General features: G+C 58.5%; 1 protein-coding gene across 2 annotated transcripts in view; it reads right to left on the bottom strand.

Annotated features, from left to right (window-relative positions):
- LOC125449492 (ubiquitin carboxyl-terminal hydrolase 21) overlaps positions 1 to 21,335 on the bottom strand; it is a 53,923-nt gene that overhangs the window by 22,683 nt on the left and 9,905 nt on the right. For both annotated transcript variants that reach the window (XR_009443448.1, XM_059642826.1), the window contains exons 2-5: positions 18,876 to 18,961; positions 14,570 to 15,561; positions 2,651 to 2,710; positions 838 to 961 (exon numbers count right to left, since the gene is read on the bottom strand). Coding sequence is in view for 1 of the 2 variants with exons in the window: in XM_059642826.1 (XP_059498809.1) it covers positions 838 to 961; positions 2,651 to 2,710; positions 14,570 to 15,475 (1,090 nt within the window). In the remaining variant the exon portion in view is untranslated. The remainder of the gene's footprint in view (positions 1 to 837; positions 962 to 2,650; positions 2,711 to 14,569; positions 15,562 to 18,875; positions 18,962 to 21,335) is intronic.

Genomic DNA, 21,335 nt, shown 5'->3' with positions numbered 1-21,335 from the left:
ATTGACCCTCTGACAGTTCGGCGCTCCCTCAGCACTGACTCTCCAAAAGGGCCCACTCCCTCAGTACTGACCCTCCGACAGTGCCGCACTCCCTCAGTAATGACCGTCCGAGAGGGCCTACTCCCTCAGTAATGACCGAGAGGGCCTACTCCCTCAGCACTTACTCTCCAAGACGGCCCACTCCCTCAGCAGTGACCCTCCGACAGTGCCGCACTCCCTCAGTAATGACCCTCCGACAGTCCTCAAGGGCTTTCAGAGGATATTTACTGGGATATTGCCAGGTATGGAATGTTTAAGGTACAAAGAAAGGCTGGATGGGCTGAGACTTCTATCACTGGAGTGTAGGTGGTTGAGGGGCGACCTTATAGAGGTTTATAAAATAATGTGAGGTATATACAGGGTTAATGGTAGGTGTCTCTTTCCTGCGGAGTGGGGGGGGACGGATTTCATGTCGGGGGGGACACTTGAGAGGACAGAGGTTGAGGGGCAATTTTGTTTTAGGTACAGGGTGGTTCGCGTGTGGAATGTACTTCCTGAAATGGCTGCAATTATAACATTTAAAAGGCACAGAGATAAGGACGTGAATGCAAAAAGGTTAAAAGGGTTATGTAGCAGGCAGGTGGGACTAGTTTAGTTTGGGATGATGGTCGGCATGGACTGGGTGGACCATGCTGTACGGCTCTGACTGCTATTCTGTGAATCTATGAAATACAGGCAGGGACTCCTACTCTCTGCAATATATAAAGTGGGGGGGGGGGTGGGCTGCCATTCATTATGATATACAGAGGAGGGGGGTAACTTTTGTGATACCACACATGGATTGAGGGGTATATCTACCATCCATGAGCTCACAGTTCCGCTTTCCAAAACCATTTCTTTCCAGTTGATATTCCCTGCGGATGCAGTAATCCCGGAGTCCTTGAGTGTTGCTGAGGCACTGAAGAATTGCATTCATAAAACACTGAGAAAATAACGATCAAATATCAGCCCAAACAGTCAAATATCCCAAGGTAATTAACACAACAGATGCCTTGTGCTTTTATATTCATTCAGAGGATGTGAATGCTGCGTGCGAGGCCAGCAGTTCTTGTTAAACTCTAACGACTCCTTCAGAGGTGCTGGTGCGCACCCAGGGTGAGAAGCTGTACTCGATGTGCTGCAGAACCATTGTACAGCTGCAGCATACGTTCCAGAATGCTGACCCTCCGACAGTGCAGCGCTCCCTCAACACTGACCCTCCGACAGGGCCCGCTCCCTCAGCACTGACCCTCCGACAGTGTGGCGATCCCTCAGCACTGACCCTCCTACAGTGCCCACTCCCTCAGCACTGACCCTCCGACAGTGCAGCGCTCCCTCAACACTGACCCTCCGACAGGGCCCGCTCCCTCAACACTGACCCTCCGACAGTGCAGCGCTCCCTCAACACTGACCCTCCGACAGGGCCCGCTCCCTCAGCACTGACCCTCCGACAGTGCAGCGCTCCCTCAACACTGACCCTCCGACAGGGCCCGCTCCCTCAGCACTGACCCTCCAACAATGCAGCGCTCTCTCAGCACTGACCCTCCCACAGTACCACACTCCCTCAGTACTGACCCTCCCACAGCGCCGCACTCCCTCAGCACTGACCGTCCCACAGTGCGGCGCTCCCTCAGCACTGACCCTCCGACAGTGCGGCTCTCCCTCAGCACTGACCCTCCGACAGTGCAGCGCTCCCTCAACACTGACCCTCCGACAGGGCCCGCTCCCTCAGCACTGACCCTCCAACAATGCAGCGCTCTCTCAGCACTGACCCTCCCACAGTACCACACTCCCTCAGTACTGACCCTCCCACAGTGCCGCACTCCCTCAGTACTGACCCTCCCACAGTGCCGCACTCCCTCAGTACTGACCCTCCCACAGTGCCGCACTCCCTCAGCACTGACCGTCCCACAGTGCGGCGCTCCCTCAGCACTGACCCTCCGACAGTGCGGCTCTCCCTCAGCACTGACCCTCCGACAGTGCAGCGCTCCCTCAGCACTGACTCCCTAAACACTGCTTCTCTGACAGTGCAGGATTCCCATATTATTGTTACAGGCAATGCAGTTACCGACCCCTGATTCTTTCTCAGAGTGCTGCTGAGCTTTATGTCTAAGAAAGGTGGAGTATTATCGATTGACTGGCAACCCAGAGGCCAGCTAATATTCTGTGGACCTGGGTTCGAATCTCGCCAGGACAGGAGGTGGATTTTGAATTCAATAAATATCTGGAACCAGGAGTCTAATGATCACCATGAATCCATTGTCGATGGTTGGGAAAAACCCATCCGGTTCACTGATGTCCTTTCAGGAAGGAAACTGCCAGCCTTACCTGGTCTGGCCTACATGTGACTCCAGACCCACAGCAATGTGGTTGACTCTGAACTGCCCTCTGGGCAATTAGGGATGGGGCAATAAATGCTTGTTAGCCAGTGGCACCCTCATCGCGCGAATGAATAAACGAAAAAGGATACAGGTAATACTCGAAAATGAAGCAGCGATTCAGTGACTCTCAATCACACATCCGCAGTGACTGAGGTCTATCTACCCTGGCGCCCACCCTCAGAGACGCTGACAGTGATACCCCCGGCCCCATCCCCATCCCCATCCATTCCATGTGTCACCCACAACCTTACCGTGTTGCCCAGGTTCCTGAGCCCAACAAGGCCAGTCCCAACCGTTACAATCTCTTGTTTCTAGAACAAACAAGTGTAATCGATCAGCTTCAATCCATGCAGTGTCTTTTTTAGTTGAAAATATAAAATAACACAACATGTCCCACAGGCATGCAACTCACTCTCACCAGTTTGCCAGATTAAGAGATATTAGGATGTAAACACAAAGCTCTGTCAGAGCGCAGGGGCTGAGGGCTAGTGAAAGGGGGGGGGGCGGGTAAGAGAGAGAGAGAGAGAGAGAGAGAGAGAGAGAGAGGGGGGGAGAGGGAGAGAGAGAGAGAGGGGCGGTGAGATAGATAGACGGGGGGATGGATGGCGTGCAGGCTGGGGATATATTCACAAGTGGCTAAGTGTGGAGAAGTGGAGCGGTCCCGCACATTTCTAGGAGCTGGACAGCATTACAGGCATACAGGACAGTATAGGTGCAGAGGTGGTTAAAGAGGTAGAGAGGGGAGTGGAGGCTTGAGGAGGATCAGTCACGGCGGGGGGAGAGGGGAGTGCAGAGGCTGGAGGAGGTTACAGAGATAGGGAGGGGGTGTAGGGGCTGGAGGGAGTTACAGAGATAGGGAGGGGTGTAGGAGCTGGAGGAGGTTACAGAGATAGGGAGGGGGTGTAGGGCATGGAGGGGGTTACAGAGATAGGGAGGGGGTGTAGGGCATGGAGGGCGATACAGTGATAGGGAGGGGGTGTAGGGCATGAAGGAGGTTACAGAGATAGGGAGGGGGTGTAGGGGCTGGAGGGAGATACAGAGGTAGGGAGGGGTGTCAGGCAGGAGGAGGTTACAGAGATAGGGAGGACTGTAGGGGACAGAGATAGCGAGTGGGTGTAGTGGTTGGAGGAATTTACAGAGATAGGGAGGGTATGGGGCTGGAGGTGGTTACAGAGATAGAGAGGGGTATAGTGGGTGGAGAGGGTTACAGAGATAGGGAGGGGTGTAGAGGCTGCAAACCTCTCAAAAATCACCTGCAATCCTGCCTACACTGAACTGGCTTCTTGAGAATCCATCCACCTCTGCAATAAAAATATTCAAGGAGTCATGTTTCCATCACTTTTCAGTAGTGAGTTTTCTCCCTATCTCTGTTTTACTAGGCTGACGTTTAAACAATGTCTCCTCATTCTAGATTCTCCTGAAGAAGCTTCCTGCCCACGTTTGATGTGGCCAGAGCCCTCAGGGTCAATGAAGCCCCCTCCCTCCTCTCAATTCCAATGGATACAAGCATAGCTTTCCGATCTTCCCTCATGAGAAACTTGCCCATTTCAGGATTCAGTGCGGTAAACCTTCTCTAAATTGCTTCTAATGCTTTTACATCTCTCCTTCAACAAGGAAACCAGTGTGCCACACACTGCTCCAGATATGGTCTCACTAGGGCCTTGTATCTTGCATTCAATTTCCCTTCCAATTAATCATAACGCTCTGTGAGCTTCACTAACTAACTGTTGTTCCTGCATTCTACCCTTCTGCGATCCACGTGCATGGGGACCCAGATCTCTCTGCGTCTGGAGCTCTGCGCCCAGATCTCTCTGTGCCCAGATCGCTCTGCGCCCAGATCTCTCTGCGCCTGGCAATGAGTGCCTCCGTGGGCATGTCCTTCAGTTAGTTTGAATGCATGTGACAGAGCGTGAGTGAATTTGTCAGGGTGTGTTTGGGAGAGCAAGAATGTACGTCTGAGGAGGGCAGCATGGAAGCCTGCACGAGTGGAAGAGTGTGTGTGTGTGTGGGTCTCCATGTGTGACCGAATGTATGTGAGGAAGTCAGCACATGTGTACAAGCATGATGTCTGAGTGAGAGTGCGAGGGAGCGCGCGCGCAGGAGTGCGAGGGAGCGTGCAGGAGACAGTATGAGGACATGTGTGAGGGTGAGGGAGTGTGCTTGAGACAGTACAAGGGAGTTGTGACAGAGTGTGAGACAGTTTGAGGGGATGTGCGTGAGTGCGAGGGAGTGTGCGTGAGACAGTATGAGGGAGTTGTGTGCGACAGTATGAGGGAGTTGTGTGAGTGTGAGGGAGTATGTCTGAGAGTGAGGGAGGTGTGTGAGTGTGAAGGAGTGTGCATGAGTGTGACGGAGCATATGCGAGACAGTTTAAGCGAGTATGAGTGACAGTGAGTGAGATTACGAGGGAGCGTGCGTGGGAGTATGCACCACACAGTATGAGGATGTGTGTGTGTGTGTCAGTGTGTGAGGAAGTGTACGAGGTAGTATGAGAGAGGCTTGTGAGAGTGTGAGGGAGTGTGCATGAGTGTGAGGGAGCGTGCGTGAAACAGTTTGAGGGAGTGTCCATGACAGCGTGATGGAGTGTGTGTGTGAAAGTGCGAATGAGAGTGCATGAGTGTGAAGGAGTGTGCACAAGACAGTATGAGGACGTGTGTGTGTGTGTGTGTGTGTATGTATATGAGAGTGTGAAGGAAGGCGCATGAGACAGTATGAGGGGGATGTGTGAGAGTGTGAGGAAGTGTGCATGAGACAGTATGAGGGAGTGTACACGCGAGTGAGAAAGTTTGCATGCCAGACTGAGGGGGTGTGTGTGTGTGTGTGTGTGTGTGTGTGTGTGTGTGTGTGTGTGTGTGTGTGTGTGTGTGTGTGTGTGTGTGTGTGTGTGTGTGTGTGAGAGAGAGTGAGAGTGAGGGAATGCATGTGTGTCAGAGAGTGAGCGAGTGCATATGTGCGTATCAGGGACTGTGCGTCAGAGAATGATGTAGTGTGTATGAGACAGTGAGGGGAGTATGTCAGAGAGTGGAATGCGAGCATGAGAATGACTGAGAGTGAGAGGACGTGTGTGTGAGAGTGACGGAGTGTGCGCGTGTGAGAGTGGGGGAGTGTGCGTGTGTGAGAGTGGGGCAGGGTGTGCGTGTGGGAGCGAGGGAGTGTGCGTGTGCGCGTGAGAGTGAGACAGTGTATCCCTGTGAGAGTGAGGCAGTATGTGTGTGTGAGAATGAGGGAGTGTGTGAGAGAGTGAGTGTGAGACTGAAGGAGTGTGCACTGCAAACAAGAATGCTGTGACTTTTAATTTAAAAAAAATCAGGGATCTTATCTCATTTTAAACCAGCCACCTTACAACACCAGCAATCACTGATAGCATCAGAGGAGGGGATGTGACTGCCGTGGAGCGGGTGCAAAGGAGATCGACCAGGATGGAGAGAGACTGGACACGCTGGGCTGTTTTCCTTCGAGCAGATGAGTCAGAGGGGGCACCATTAGAGTGTGTAAAATTCTGAGCGGCATTGATATGGTAGAGAGAAAGAGACTTCTGCCCTTGATGGAGGGACCGATGAGGAGGGGGCAAGAGATTGAAAGTGAGGGGCAGGAGATTTAGACATGTCAGGATTTGTTCGTTCGCCCAGAGGAGGGTGATAGGGAATCTGGAACTCGCTGCCTGTCACACAAACCCTCGTCACATTGAAGAAGGATTTAGATGTGCCCTTGCGATGCCAACGCTTATAGGGTTATGGCGCAGGTGCTGCAAAGTGGGATTAGAACGGTAACATGGCTGATTTTGACCAGCACAGATGCGATGAGCCAATGGGCCTCGTTCTCTGCTGCAGGTCTTTCTGGCTCTATGAGAATGAGGACTGAGAAGCAGCATTCTGGTCAGCCCAAGGAGCACCTCAGCAAATCATGTCCGAAGGAAAATCCAAACTGCTTTCCCAGTTTATCCATCCATGCATATATCTATGTTCATCCCCATTTCTGTATGTGCATGTGAGTGTGAGAGAGAGAGAGAGAGAGAGAGAGAAAGAGAGGTAGAGCATGTGTACAGTCATAGAATTATAAACCTAATTACATTTCGCCTATATCTCTCAACCCTTCCTGTTCAAGTAACCATCCAGATGCCTTTTAAATGTTGTACCAGCCCCCACCACTTCCTCTGGCAGCTCATTCCATACATGCACCACCCTCTGTGCGAAAAAGCTGCCCCTCAGGTCCCTTTTAAATCTCTCCCCTCTCACCTTAAACCTATGCCCCCTCGTAATCGACTCCCCCAACCCAAGGAAAAGACCTCATCTATTTACCCTGTCCATGCCCCTCATGGTTTTATAAACCTCTATCAGATCAGCGCAACATTCCAGAGAAAATAGCCCCAGCCTATTCGCCGTCTCCCTGTAGCTCAAACCCTCCGACCCTGGCAACATCCTCCTAAATCTTTTCTGAATCCTTTCAAGTTTAACAACATCATTCCTGTAGCTGGGAGACCGGGATTGGACGCAGTATTCCAAACGTGGTTGAACCAATGTCCTGCACAGTTGCAACATGACCCTCCCAGCTCTTATAGTCAATGCACTGACCAATAAAAGCCAGTGTCCCAAACACCTCCCTCACCGCCCTGTCTATCTGCGACTCCACTCTCAAGGAGCTATGAACCTGCACCGCCCCCAAGGTCTCTTTGTTCAGCAACACTCCCCAGGACCTTCCCATTAAGTGTATAAACACCTCCCTGATTTGCCTTTCCAAAGTGCAGCACTTCACATTGCAGAAATGAATGACTGCATGGGTGAGCGACTCAAGGGATGCACTCAAATGCACTCCTTTTGTGAGAATGCTGAGAGAGAGACAGGAAGGGCGTTGTGTAAGAGACCGTGCAGGTCCACCTGAGCCTCACCTGAGCCTGTGTATGAGAGCTGAGTGATTGAATGGGAATGACTGAGGCCGGTTCTGTGCGAGAGGCAGGGCATGCGCACACAGGCACGAGAGAAAAATGTGTTTGTGAGTGAGTGTCTACGTGAATAAGTGTGATTGCGTGACAGCGAAGGAGTGAATGTGCGAGGAAGCGAGCGCGTGCATATGACTGCGAGCGAAACGGAGTGCGTACGAGAGAATAAGTTTGAGTGAGAGAGAATTAAACGAGAGCTGGGTGATTGTGTGCGCAAGAGTATGTGAGAGCGTGCAAATGTGTACGTGTGTGAGTGAGTGTGAGTCAGTGTAATTGTATGAGTGAGAGAATCTTTATGCGACTGTGAGTCTGTACGAGTGAGAGAGAGAGAGAGAGAGAGAGAGAGCGAGAGCGTGAGAATGTGTTAGTGAGCGTGAAGGAGTCCAGTTGTGCATGAGTGGGTCAAAAAGTGACAGTGCGATTGAAACGGAGTGGCTGCGTGCAAGTGAGTGAGGCTGGACAGATCACTGTCAGTGCATACACCACGAATATGAGCAGCCACTAATCTAACATCGTCAGTAGGCACAGGGGGGAAGCTAATAATAGGTTCGGGAAGCTCAGCGACAGTGAGAGAATCAGGGGGCTAGGAGCAGAAGTGTGGAGGTGCTGGAGGAGCAAGAGAGAGCGAGAGGAAGAAGAGAAAGTGGGGTTAGAGACAAAGAGTGAGACACAAGGATTGAGACAGAGGGGAAACTGAGAGAGAGCGATAGCAGGAGAGGCACAGAAGAAAGAGGGTCTCTGAGATGGGCAGAGACAGAGGGAGAGATAGAGCAAGAGGAAGAAAGAATGCAGGAAAACAGAGAGAAAGAGACAGGGAGGTGGGGAGAGACAGAGAGAGAAAGAGGGACAGAGAACGAGAGAAAGATGAGAGATAGAGACGGAGAGAGAAAGAGACAGGGAGAGGGGTGAGGAGGGAATAGAGAGAAAGAGAGAGAGATAGACAAGGTGGGGGGGGGTTGTGGGAGAAAGATAGAGCGAAACAGGGAGCGAAAAAGAGAGAAAGAGAGACAAAGGAGAGAGATGGAGAAAGGGAGAGATACAGAAGTTGGGAGAGAGACAGGGAGATTGAGAGATGAAGGAGCCCTGAGTGGGAGACACATGGAGAAATACAGAGAGAAAGGAGGGACAAAGAAGGGAGAGATACAGAGAGCAGGAGAGGGAGTTAGAGACAAATACGGAGAGAGAGAGAAAGAGAGGGGGGGGGCAGAGAGGGAGAGCGACAAGCAAATTGACAGTTCATCTAACCTGCTCCCAGCACAGTGCAATGCCTGGTCCTCAGCATCCTACCTTGTCAGCCACTATGAGGAGTCCCATGATCACTTGGCCCAGTGATGGGGCTGACCCACTGTGCAGAGAGAGGGCTCTGCACCAGCTTTCACTGACTGCGAAGAGGTGGGCACAAGCTGGCCGAGGGGAGCAGACAAGGCGGGAGTGGCCGTCTGCTCTGAGCAGCTTAGGGCCAATAATCCTGCCGCAGTTAAGAGGATCAAAGGCAGGGATGGCAGGAACAGCAAAGGCAGGTCACTGACACTGTGTCGCTTGTGGGAGAAGAGAGCAGGGGTTCTGCGACGGAACAGTGCGCTCCGCCAGGGCAGTGAGGCTCAGGCGCTGCTGTAAAAAAGACCTTGTTAACCTTGAGAGGGTGCAGAAAACATTTACAAGATTGTTGCTGGGGCTGGAGGGTTTGAGCTACACGGAGATGCTGAATAGGCTGGGGCTATTTCCCCTGCAGTGTGGGAGGCTGAGGGGTGACCTTATAGAGGTTTATAAAATCAAGAGGGGCATGGATAGGGTGAATAGACAAGGCCTGAGGGAGAGGAGCGGGAGTGGTGAGAGGGAGAGGTGGGGAGAGTAGTGGGAGGGAGAGGTGCAGGGACGAGGGGGAGGGAGAGGTGCGGGGAGGAGTGGGAGGGAGAGGTGCGGGGAGGAGTGGGAGGGAGAGGTGCGGGGAGGAGTGGGAGGGAGAGGTGCGGGGAGGAGTGGGAGGGAGAGGTGCGGGGACTGGGGGGGGTAGAGGTGCGGGGAGTAGGGGGAGGGAGAGGTGCGGGGACGAGGGGGAGGGAGAGGTGCGGGGACGAGGGTGAGGGAGAGGTGCGGGGACGAGGGTGAGGGAGAGGTGCGGGGACGAGGGTGAGGGAGAGGTGCGGGGACGAGGGTGAGGGAGAGGTGCGGGGACGAGGGTGAGGGAGAGGTGCGGGGACGAGGGTGAGGGAGAGGTGCGGGGACGAGGGTGAGGGAGAGGTGCGGGGACGAGGGTGAGGGAGAGGTGCGGGGAGGAGTGGGAGGGAGAGGTGCGGGGAGGAGGGGGAGGGAGAGGTGCGGGGAGGAGGGGGAGGGGGAGGTGCGGGGAGGAGGGGGAGGGGGAGGTGCGGGGAGGAGGGGGAGGGGGAGGTGCGGGGAGGAGGGGGAGGGGGAGGTGCGGGGAGGAGGGGGAGGGGGAGGTGCGGGGAGGAGGGGGAGGGGGAGGTGCGGGGAGGAGGGGGAGGGGGAGGTGCGGGGAGGAGGGGGAGGGGGAGGTGCGGGGAGGAGGGGGAGGGGGAGGTGCGGGGAGGAGGGGGAGGGGGAGGTGCGGGGAGGAGGGGGAGGGGGAGGTGCGGGGAGGAGGGGGAGGGGGAGGTGCGGGGAGGAGGGGGAGGGGGAGGTGCGGGGAGGAGGGGGAGGGGGAGGTGCGGGGAGGAGGGGGAGGGGGAGGTGCGGGGAGGAGGGGGAGGGGGAGGTGCGGGGACGAGGGGGAGGGGGAGGTGCGGGGACGAGGGGGAGGGGGAGGTGCGGGGACGAGGGGGAGGGGGAGGTGCGGGGACGAGGGGGAGGGGGAGGTGCGGGGACGAGGGGGAGGGGGAGGTGCGGGGACGAGGGGGAGGGGGAGGTGCGGGGACGAGGGGGAGGGAGAGGTGCGGGGAGGAGGGGGAGGGAGAGGTGCGGGGAGGAGGGGGAGGGAGAGGTGCGGGGAGGAGGGGGAGGGAGAGGTGCGGGGAGGAGGGGGAGGGGGAGGTGCGGGGAGGAGGGGGAGGGGGAGGTGCGGGGAGGAGGGGGAGGGGGAGGGGGAGGTGCGGGGAGGAGGGGGAGGGGGAGGTGCGGGGAGGAGGGGGAGGGGGAGGTGCGGGGAGGAGGGGGAGGGGGAGGTGCGGGGAGGAGGGGGAGGGGGAGGTGCGGGGAGGAGGGGGAGGGGGAGGTGCGGGGAGGAGGGGGAGGGGGAGGTGCGGGGACGAGGGGGAGGGGGAGGTGCGGGGAGGAGGGGGAGGGGGAGGTGCGGGGACGAGGGGGAGGGGGAGGTGCGGGGACGAGGGGGAGGGGGAGGTGCGGGGACGAGGGGGAGGGGGAGGTGCGGGGACGAGGGGGAGGGGGAGGTGCGGGGACGAGGGGGAGGGGGAGGTGCGGGGACGAGGGGGAGGGGGAGGTGCGGGGACGAGGGGGAGGGGGAGGTGCGGGGACGAGGGGGAGGGGGAGGTGCGGGGACGAGGGGGAGGGGGAGGTGCGGGGACGAGGGGGAGGGGGAGGTGCGGGGACGAGGGGGAGGGGGAGGTGCGGGGACGAGGGGGAGGGGGAGGTGCGGGGACGAGGGGGAGGGGGAGGTGCGGGGACGAGGGGGAGGGGGAGGTGCGGGGACGAGGGGGAGGGGGAGGTGCGGGGACGAGGGGGAGGGGGAGGTGCGGGGACGAGGGGGAGGGGGAGGTGCGGGGACGAGGGGGAGGGGGAGGTGCGGGGACGAGGGGGAGGGGGAGGTGCGGGGACGAGGGGGAGGGGGAGGTGCGGGGACGAGGGGGAGGGGGAGGTGCGGGGACGAGGGGGAGGGGGAGGTGCGGGGACGAGGGGGAGGGGGAGGTGCGGGGACGAGGGGGAGGGGGAGGTGCGGGGACGAGGGGGAGGGGGAGGTGCGGGGACGAGGGGGAGGGGGAGGTGCGGGGACGAGGGGGAGGGGGAGGTGCGGGGACGAGGGGGAGGGGGAGGTGCGGGGACGAGGGGGAGGGGGAGGTGCGGGGACGAGGGGGAGGGGGAGGTGCGGGGACGAGGGGGAGGGGGAGGTGCGGGGACGAGGGGGAGGGGGAGGTGCGGGGACGAGGGGGAGGGGGAGGTGCGGGGACGAGGGGGAGGGGGAGGTGCGGGGACGAGGGGGAGGGGGAGGTGCGGGGACGAGGGGGAGGGGGAGGTGCGGGGACGAGGGGGAGGGGGAGGTGCGGGGACGAGGGGGAGGGGGAGGTGCGGGGACGAGGGGGAGGGGGAGGTGCGGGGACGAGGGGGAGGGGGAGGTGCGGGGACGAGGGGGAGGGGGAGGTGCGGGGACGAGGGGGAGGGGGAGGTGCGGGGACGAGGGGGAGGGGGAGGTGCGGGGACGAGGGGGAGGGGGAGGTGCGGGGACGAGGGGGAGGGAGAGGTGCGGGGACGAGGGGGAGGGAGAGGTGCGGGGACGAGGGGGAGGGAGAGGTGCGGGGACGAGGGGGAGGGAGAGGTGCGGGGACGAGGGGGAGGGAGAGGTGCGGGGACGAGGGGGAGGGAGAGGTGCGGGGACGAGGGGGAGGGAGAGGTGCGGGGACGAGGGGGAGGGAGAGGTGCGGGGACGAGGGGGAGGGAGAGGTGCGGGGACGAGGGGGAGGGAGAGGTGCGGGGACGAGGGGGAGGGAGAGGTGCGGGGACGAGGGGGAGGGAGAGGTGCGGGGACGAGGGGGAGGGAGAGGTGCGGGGACGAGGGGGAGGGAGAGGTGCGGGGACGAGGGGGAGGGAGAGGTGCGGGGACGAGGGGGAGGGAGAGGTGCGGGGACGAGGGGGAGGGAGAGGTGCGGGGACGAGGGGGAGGGAGAGGTGCGGGGACGAGGGGGAGGGAGAGGTGCGGGGACGAGGGGGAGGGAGAGGTGCGGGGACGAGGGGGAGGGAGAGGTGCGGGGACGAGGGGGAGGGAGAGGTGCGGGGACGAGGGGGAGGGAGAGGTGCGGGGACGAGGGGGAGGGAGAGGTGCGGGGACGAGGGGGAGGGAGAGGTGCGGGGACGAGGGGGAGGGAGAGGTGCGGGGACGAGGGGGAGGGAGAGGTGCGGGGACGAGGGGGAGGGAGAGGTGCGGGGACGAGGGGGAGGGAGAGGTGCGGGGACGAGGGGGAGGGAGAGGTGCGGGGACGAGGGGGAGGGAGAGGTGCGGGGACGAGGGGGAGGGAGAGGTGCGGGGACGAGGGGGAGGGAGAGGTGCGGGGACGAGGGGGAGGGAGAGGTGCGGGGACGAGGGGGAGGGAGAGGTGCGGGGACGAGGGGGAGGGAGAGGTGCGGGGACGAGGGGGAGGGAGAGGTGCGGGGACGAGGGGGAGGGAGAGGTGCGGGGACGAGGGGGAGGGAGAGGTGCGGGGACGAGGGGGAGGGAGAGGTGCGGGGACGAGGGGGAGGGAGAGGTGCGGGGACGAGGGGGAGGGAGAGGTGCGGGGACGAGGGGGAGGGAGAGGTGCGGGGACGAGGGGGAGGGAGAGGTGCGGGGACGAGGGGGAGGGAGAGGTGCGGGGACGAGGGGGAGGGAGAGGTGCGGGGACGAGGGGGAGGGAGAGGTGCGGGGACGAGGGGGAGGGAGAGGTGCGGGGACGAGGGGGAGGGAGAGGTGCGGGGACGAGGGGGAGGGAGAGGTGCGGGGACGAGGGGGAGGGAGAGGTGCGGGGACGAGGGGGAGGGAGAGGTGCGGGGACGAGGGGGAGGGAGAGGTGCGGGGACGAGGGGGAGGGAGAGGTGCGGGGACGAGGGGGAGGGAGAGGTGCGGGGACGAGGGGGAGGGAGAGGTGCGGGGACGAGGGGGAGGGAGAGGTGCGGGGACGAGGGGGAGGGAGAGGTGCGGGGACGAGGGGGAGGGAGAGGTGCGGGGACGAGGGGGAGGGAGAGGTGCGGGGACGAGGGGGAGGGAGAGGTGCGGGGACGAGGGGGAGGGAGAGGTGCGGGGACGAGGGGGAGGGAGAGGTGCGGGGACGAGGGGGAGGGAGAGGTGCGGGGACGAGGGGGAGGGAGAGGTGCGGGGACGAGGGGGAGGGAGAGGTGCGGGGACGAGGGGGAGGGAGAGGTGCGGGGACGAGGGGGAGGGAGAGGTGCGGGGACGAGGGGGAGGGAGAGGTGCGGGGACGAGGGGGAGGGAGAGGTGCGGGGACGAGGGGGAGGGAGAGGTGCGGGGACGAGGGGGAGGGAGAGGTGCGGGGACGAGGGGGAGGGAGAGGTGCGGGGACGAGGGGGAGGGAGAGGTGCGGGGACGAGGGGGAGGGAGAGGTGCGGGGACGAGGGGGAGGGAGAGGTGCGGGGACGAGGGGGAGGGAGAGGTGCGGGGACGAGGGGGAGGGAGAGGTGCGGGGACGAGGGGGAGGGAGAGGTGCGGGGAGAGATGCGCGGAGCAGTGGGAAAGACAGGTGCGGGGCGCAGTGGGAGGGGGCGGCGCGGGGCGCAGTGTGGGGGGGAGCAGTGAGGGGGGAGCAGTGGGGGCTGCGAGCAGTGGGGGGTGGGAGCGGTGAGGGGGGCGAGCGGTGGGGGGGGATCGGTGGTGGGGGGGAGCGGTGAGTTGTGGGGGAGCGGTGGGGTGGCGGTGCAGTGAGGGTGGGGAGCGGTGAGGCGGGGAGCGGTGATGGGGGGAGCAGTGATGGGGGGAGCAGTGATGGGGGGAGCAGTGATGGGGGGAGCAGTGAGTGGGGGAAGCGGTGAGTGGGGGAAGCGGTGAGTGGGGGGGGTGCGGTGGGGTGGGGGAGCAGTGAGGGGGGAGCAGTGATGGGGGGAGCAGTGATGGGGGGAGCAGTGAGGGTGGGAGCAGTGGGAGGGAGAGCTGCGGGGAGTAGTGACGGGGGAGCAGTGAGGGAGTAGCAGTGAGGGGGGGAGCAGTGAGGGGGGGAGCGGTGAGGGGAGCGAGCGGTGAGGGGAGCGAGCGGTGAGGGGAGCGAGCGGTGAGGGGAGTGAGCGGTGAGGGGGGGGGGCGAGCGGTCGGGGGGGAGCGGTCGGTGGGGGGAGCGGTCGCGGGTGGAGCGGTGAGGGGAGCAGCAGTCGTGGGGGGAGCAGTGGAGGGGGGAGCAGTTGGGGGGGGGGAGCAGTTGGGGGGGGGGAGCAGTTGGGGGGGGGGAGCAGTTGGGGGGGGGGAGCAGTTGGGGGGGGGAGGGTCAGGAGGAGGACTAGGAAGGAGAAAGAGGGTGGTGGGTGACGGTGGTGTAGGTGGTTCTGGGAGGAGGGTAGGGAGGGTGAAGATTTGGGTGACTGAGGGGAATCGGTGTGCTGAGGGTTTAGGAGGAAACACTCTCACCTGCTGTTCCTGGAGCGGAGCCTCCCGCTGCCCGTCCTGGCTCCGAGCCGGGCCGCTGCCACTCCCCTGGACCCTGGAGGGACCCGGCAGGATGTCCAACTGGATGGGCCGCGGGGTCACCCCAGCCCCGGGGGCCTCCACATCCTGACGCAGGCCCCGCAGCGAGGAGCTGCTCTTGATGGAGGGTGGGGGCAAGGGGGGAGGCTGGGTCGAGGTGGGCTCAGGCTGGGTGGGCAGGCGCCCCAGAGAGGGCGATCGGCGAAGGCGGACGGCACCAAGCCTGCGCAGGCACTCCTGCAGCTCCTGGGGCTCGTGGAGCCCAGCGCAGGGATCGGCGCGGACTGCCCCGGGGGCCTGAGAGGCTGTTGCTACCCCTCCTACCCCTCCACCGCCCAGGCTGGCCTTCCGCCAGGAGGGGGGGGAAGACGAGGAGGAGGACGAGGAAGACGAGGAGGAGGAGGAGAAGGTGGAGGAGGTGGAGGTGGAGGCCGTGGAGGAAGGGGGCAGGCCTTTAACCCCAAGGGTGCGGTCAGCCCGCAGCGGCGCACGCCTGGCGACGCCGGGGCTGGGGGCCACAGCTGACGAAGTGGGGGCTGACTCCCTGCTGCTGCGTCCTGGCCTCCCCTTGGCCTCCAGCTTGCGGCCCCTCTCGTCCAGCGGCCCCGGGCCTGGGGGGAGGGGACGTGGCTTGCCGTGAGGAGGGGCTGGGGGCCTCTGTTGGTAGGCGGCCAACCTGCCCCCGGGCTGGGGACCCGGCCCACGGCCCCCCGACAGCCGGTCCTGGCTGGGTACCCTCTGACCCCCTACTCCTGACCCTGTCAGTTGGCGGCGGGCGGCTTTGGGGGTGATGGAACCGGGCGGCGAGGGTCCCACATAGGGGCTGCGGAGGGAGTAGGGCTGAGGCATGTCTCATCACGGAGGGGAGGGCGGGTGAGTGGCAGGGAGTCTTATTGGGGGGTGGGGGGAAGGCTCCAGGAAACAGAAGGAGATACCTGCAGAGAGACAGGAAACAGAGGGACAGTCAATGATACAATTACATTAACATCAGTCGGGATACAGTCAGTAACACAGGGCGCTGGGGGGGAGAGGGGTTACTGAGTGACAGTGTGAGGGAGAGGGATTAACATCAGGAGGGATACAGACAGTAACACAGGGCACTGGGGGGGAGAGGGGTTACTGAGTGACAGTGTGAGGGAGAGGGATTAACATCAGTAGGGATACAGTCAGTAACACAGGGCACTGGGGGGGAGAGGGGTTACTGAGTGACAGTGTGAGGGAGAGGGATTAACATCAGTAGGGATACAGTCAGTAACACAGGGCCCTGGGGGGGAGAGGGGTTACTGAGTGACAGTGTGAGGGAGAGGGATTAACATCAGTAGGGATACAGTCAGTAACACAGGGCGCTGGGGGGGGAGAGGGGTTACTGAGTGACAGTGTGAGGGAGAGGGATTAACATCAGTAGGGATACAGTCAGTAACACAGGGCGCTGGGGGGGAGAGGGGTTACTGAGTGACAGTGTGAGGGAGAGGGATTAACATCAGTACAGATACAGTCAGTAACACAGGGCCCTGGGGGGAGAGGGGTTACTGAGTGACAGTGTGAGGGAGAGGGATTAACATCAGTACAGATACAGTCAGTAACACAGGGCCCTGGGGGGAGAGGGGTTACTGAGTGACAGTGTGAGGGAGAGGTATTAACATCAGTAGGGATACAGTCAGTAACACAGGGCGCTGGGGGGGGGGGGAGAGGGGTTACTGAGTGACAGTCTGAGGGAGAGGGATTAACATCAGTAGGGATACAGTCAGTAACACGGTCTGGGGGCGAGAGGGGTTACTGAGTGACAGTGTGAGGGAGAGGGATTAACATCAGTAGGGATACAGTCAGTAACACAGGGCCCTGGGCGGGAGAGGGGTTACTGAGTGACAGTGTGAGGGAGAGGGATTAACATCAGTAGGGATATAGTCAGTAACACAGGGCGCTGGGGGGGGAGAGGGGTTACTGAGTGACAGTGTGAGGGAGAGGGATTAACATCAGTAGGGATACAGTCAGTAACACAGGGTGCTGGGGGCGAGAGGGGTTACTGAGTGACAGTGTGAGGGAGAGGGATTAGCACCAGTCGGGATACAGTCAGTAACACAGGGCCCTGGGGGGGAGAGGGGTTACTGAGTGACAGTGTGAGGGAGAGGGCTTAACATCAGTAGGGATACAGTCAGTAACACAGGGCGCTGTGGGGGAGAGGGGTTACTGAGTGACAGTGTGAGGGAGAGGGATTAACATCAGGAGGGATACAGTCAGTAACACAGGGCGCTGATGGGGGAGAGGGGTTACTGAGTGACAGTGTGAGGGAGAGGGATTAACATCCGTAGGGATACAGTCAGTAACACAGGGCGCTGGGGGGAGAGGGGTTACTGAGTGACAGTGCGAGGCAGAGGGATTAACATCAGGAGGGATACAGTCAGTAACACAGGGCACTGGGGGGGGGAGAGGGATTACTGAGTGACAGTGTGAGGGAGAGGGATTAACATCAGGAGGGATACAGTCAGTAACACAGGGCACTGGGGGGGAGAGGGATTACTGAGTGACAGTGTGAGGGAGAGGGATTAACATCAGTAGGGATACAGTCAGTAACACAGGGCACTGGGGGGGAGAGGGATTACTGAGTGACAGTGTGAGGGAGAGGCATTAACATCAGTAGGGATACAGTCAGTAACACAGGGCGCTGGGGGGAGAGGGGTTACTGAGTGACAGTGTGAGGGAGAGGGATTAACATCAGTAGGGATACAGTCAGTAACACAGGGCGCTGGGGTGGAGAGGGGTTACTGAGTGACAGTGTGAGGGAGAGGGATTAACATCAGTAGGGATACAGTCAGTAACACAGGGCACTGGGGGGGAGAGGGGTTACTGAGTGACTGTGTGAGGGAGAGGGATTAACATCAGGAGGGATACAGTCAGTAACACAGGGCGCTGAGGGGGAGAGGGGTTACTGAGTGACAGTGTGAGGGAGAGGGATTAACATCAGGAAGGATACAGTCAGTAACACAGGGCCCTGGGGGGGAGAGGGGTTACTGAGTGACAGTGTGAGGGAGAGGGATTAACATCAGTAGGGATACAGTCAGTAACACAGGGGGCTGGGGGGGAGAGGGGTTACTGAGTGACAGTGTGAGGGAGAGGGATTAACATCAGTAGGGATACAGTCAGTAACACAGGGCGCTGGGGGGAGAGGGGTTACTGAGTGACAGTGTGAGGGAGAGGGATTAACATCAGTAGGGATACAGTCAGTAACACAGGGCACTGGGGGGGAGAGGGGTTACTGAGTGACAGTGTGAGGCAGAGGGATTAACATCAGTACAGATACAGTCAGTAACACAGGGCGCTGGGGGGGGAGAGGGGTTACTGAGTGACAGTTTGAGGGAGAGGGATTAACATCAGTAGGGATACAGTCAGTAACACAGGGCACTGGGGGGGAGAGGGGTTACTGAGTGACAGTGTGAGGGAGAGGGATTAACATCAGTAGGGACACAGTCAGTAACACAGGGCGCTGGGGGGGAGAGGGGTTACTGAGTGACAGTGTGAGGGAGAGGGATTAACATCAGTAGGGATACAGTCAGTAACACAGGGCGCTGTGGGGGGAGAGGGGTTACTAAGTGACAGTGTGAGGGAGAGGGATTAACATCAGTAGGGATACAGTCAGTAACACAGGGCACTGGGGGGGAGAGGGGTTACTGAGTGACAGTGTGAGGGAGAGGGATTAACATCAGTAGGGATACAGTCAGTAACACAGGGCGCTGTGGGGGGAGAGGGGTTACTGAGTGACAGTGTGAGGGAGAGGGATTAACATCACTATGGATACAGTCAGTAACACAGGGCCCTGGCGGGGAGAGGGGTTACTGAGTGACAGTATGAGGGAGAAGGATTAACATCAGCTACCCTCGGCTCCATCTAATTTTTCCTGCCACTGCGCAGCGTCCTCTCAGGTCTGTCCATAGCATCAACTTCCTGAATCATCGATCAAACTTCCTTACGTCGATCGGTGTACACAGACTCGCCAAGTGGTTATGGAGCACAAAAGGAACATAGGTTCGCAATTCAGTAGTGATACAAGTCACTGTGGCTGAGAAAGGGCTGACTGAGTGCTGGGATTGATTTAACTCTGTAACAGAGGGTACTGAGTGACGCGAGGCAGCAAGCTCACTGTTTCTAAGAGATATAGAGTCGTATCAGTCAACATCGTATGAAGCAGACGCAAAGGGCCAGATAGCCTACCGCTGCTCCTAGTTTCCATGTTTCTGTCATTGCTGCAACTTACGTTTTAAACGTCCTTTGAAGTGCAACTCGATGTGTCGCCTCTCGGTGCCATGTTCCACATTTTTCCAGGTATGCCAATTGGGTCAACTGAAAAACATCACAACAGCAACATTACAGGGGCAGATCTTTGTGAAAGGAATGATTCAACTGGATTTGACACAGCGTGATCTGTCAGTGCCAGCATTCTAACACACAGTGGGTAAAGGGGAATCGCTCCTTTCCATCTGGTACCGCACAGTCCCTGTGTATTTCAGCATTAGCTCCATACGGGCACAGTAACATGCACAGTCATGTGTGTCTCACTGTCAGGCCTTGTACACAGCAGCACGGCAAGTCTGAATGGCAATCCTTTTGATGAGTTTTGCGAGTTGAGGGTGCTGATTTCACACACGGCGACGTGATATCATTGAGGATTTGGGGAGTCAGCCAGACAGGGTTTGGAAGAGAAATGGCTAGCACGAGGGGACGTAGGTTTAAATTGAGGGGTGATAGATATAGGACTGATGTCAGAGGTAGATTCTTTACTCAGAGAGTAGTAAGGGCGTGGAATGCCCTGCCTGCAACAGTAGTAGACTCGCCAACTTTAAGGGCATTTAAATGGTCATTGGATAAACATATGGATGATAATGGAATAGTGTAGGTTAGATGGGCTTCAGATTGATTTCACAGGTCGGCGCAACATCGAGGGCCGAAGGGCCTGTATTGCACTGTAATGTTCTACGTTCTATTTCCCAGCATGTTATCTGGATAGACTGGGACTTCTTTCACTTGAGCATAGGAGGTTGAGAAGTCACCTTACAGAGGTTTATATCATCATGAGAGGCACTGATAGGATTGATGGTAACTCTCTTTTCCATTGGATGGGGGATTTCAAGACTCAAGGTCATCTTTTGAAGGTGAGAGGAGCGAGATTTTTTAAAAAGACAAGAGGGGGGCAAATGTTTTTACACAGAGGGTGGTTTGCATGTGGAATGAGCTTCCTGAGGAAGTGGGGCATGTGGGTACAGTTACAACGTTTGAAAGACATTAGGAACAGTAAATGAATAGGAAAGGTTTGGATGGATATGGGCCAGGAGCAGGCAGGTGAGACCAGTTTGGGATTACGTTGAGCACAAACTGGTTGGATCGAAGGGTCTGTTTCCGTGCCGAATGATCCCATATGGATACTTGGCTGAGGGAAGGACAAGACTGGCAACTCGATATTCTGATACACAGAATCTTTAGATGATATGCAAGAGGTATAAATGATAAGGTGGTGGCACAATATTGCTCAAGAAGTCAATTACTGCAGGAAGGAAAGATACTTTCTTAGAAGGTTCATCAAATATCAGCAGGACTTAAAAAGGTAAAAAAGAAGCAGTCACTTTACTGGGGGGGACGTGTACTAAAGACTCACCATTAGGGAGAAATGGAAGGGCAGATATGTAGGTGACTCTCAGAGAAGAGTAAAAATAACAGGGTGATAACAGTAGGGGATTTCAACTTCCCAAAAGTAACTGGGATAGGCTTAGAGGGCACAGCAAGTCCTGCAGGAGATGGGGTGGTACTGGAACTAATTTTAGGGAATGAAGACGGGCAAATGGCTGATGTGACAGTGGGGGAGAATTTCAGCGACAGTGACTGTAACGCAGTAAGTGTTCTAAGGTCGTTATGGATAGTGACAAAGACGGTCCAGAAATAAAGGTTTTGAACTGCGGAAAAGTTGGTCTTCACACAAGATTGGCAGAGTTGAATTGGCAGCAGGATCACCCACATCAGAGCAGTGGGAGACATTCAGAAGGATAACAGTAAGGGAGCAGGAGCAAGATTTTCCCATAAAGATGAAGGGCAAGACCAACAAATCCAAAGAACCCCAGAAATCAAGGCAACCACAGGATTGGAGAAGGAAATAAATGAAGCTTATGGTAGATTCTGAGGACACAATATTGGGATGCCTGAAAGGAGTACAGGGAGTGCAGGGGGTAGATTAAAAAGAGGAATTAGGAGAGCAAAAGGTAACATGAAAAAACACTCGTGGTAACGTTAAGGAAAATCCAAAGGCTTTTCAAAAGTGCATTGGGGCAAGAGAACAACCAGGGGAAGTGATCTTTGAGTACAGATTCATAGGTTGTTGAAAGTGGAGTCACCGGTAGACAGGATAGTGACGGAGGTGTTTGGTACTTTATTGGTCACTGCATTGAGTACAGGAGTTGGGGCTGTACATGACATTGGTTAGGGCCACTTCTGGAATGCTGTGTGTAATCTCGGTCTCCCTGCTGTAGGGAGGATGTTGTGAAAAGGGATCAGAAAAGATTTACAAGGATGGGGCCAGGGTTGGACAGTTTGAGCTACAGGGGAGAGGCTGAAGCGATGGAGCAACAGGTGAATAGTTAAGGTCTTTCTCCCAGGGTAGAGGAATCCAAAACTAGAGGGGCATAGGTTTAAGCTGAGAGGGGAAAGATTGATAAGAGACCAAAGGGGT

This window comes from Stegostoma tigrinum, chromosome 46, assembly GCF_030684315.1.
Source record: "Stegostoma tigrinum isolate sSteTig4 chromosome 46, sSteTig4.hap1, whole genome shotgun sequence".
NCBI classification, from domain to species: domain Eukaryota; kingdom Metazoa; phylum Chordata; class Chondrichthyes; order Orectolobiformes; family Stegostomatidae; genus Stegostoma; species Stegostoma tigrinum.
The sequence above is the reverse complement of the archived record's forward strand: the minus strand, read 5'-3'. Positions and strand labels throughout refer to the sequence as shown.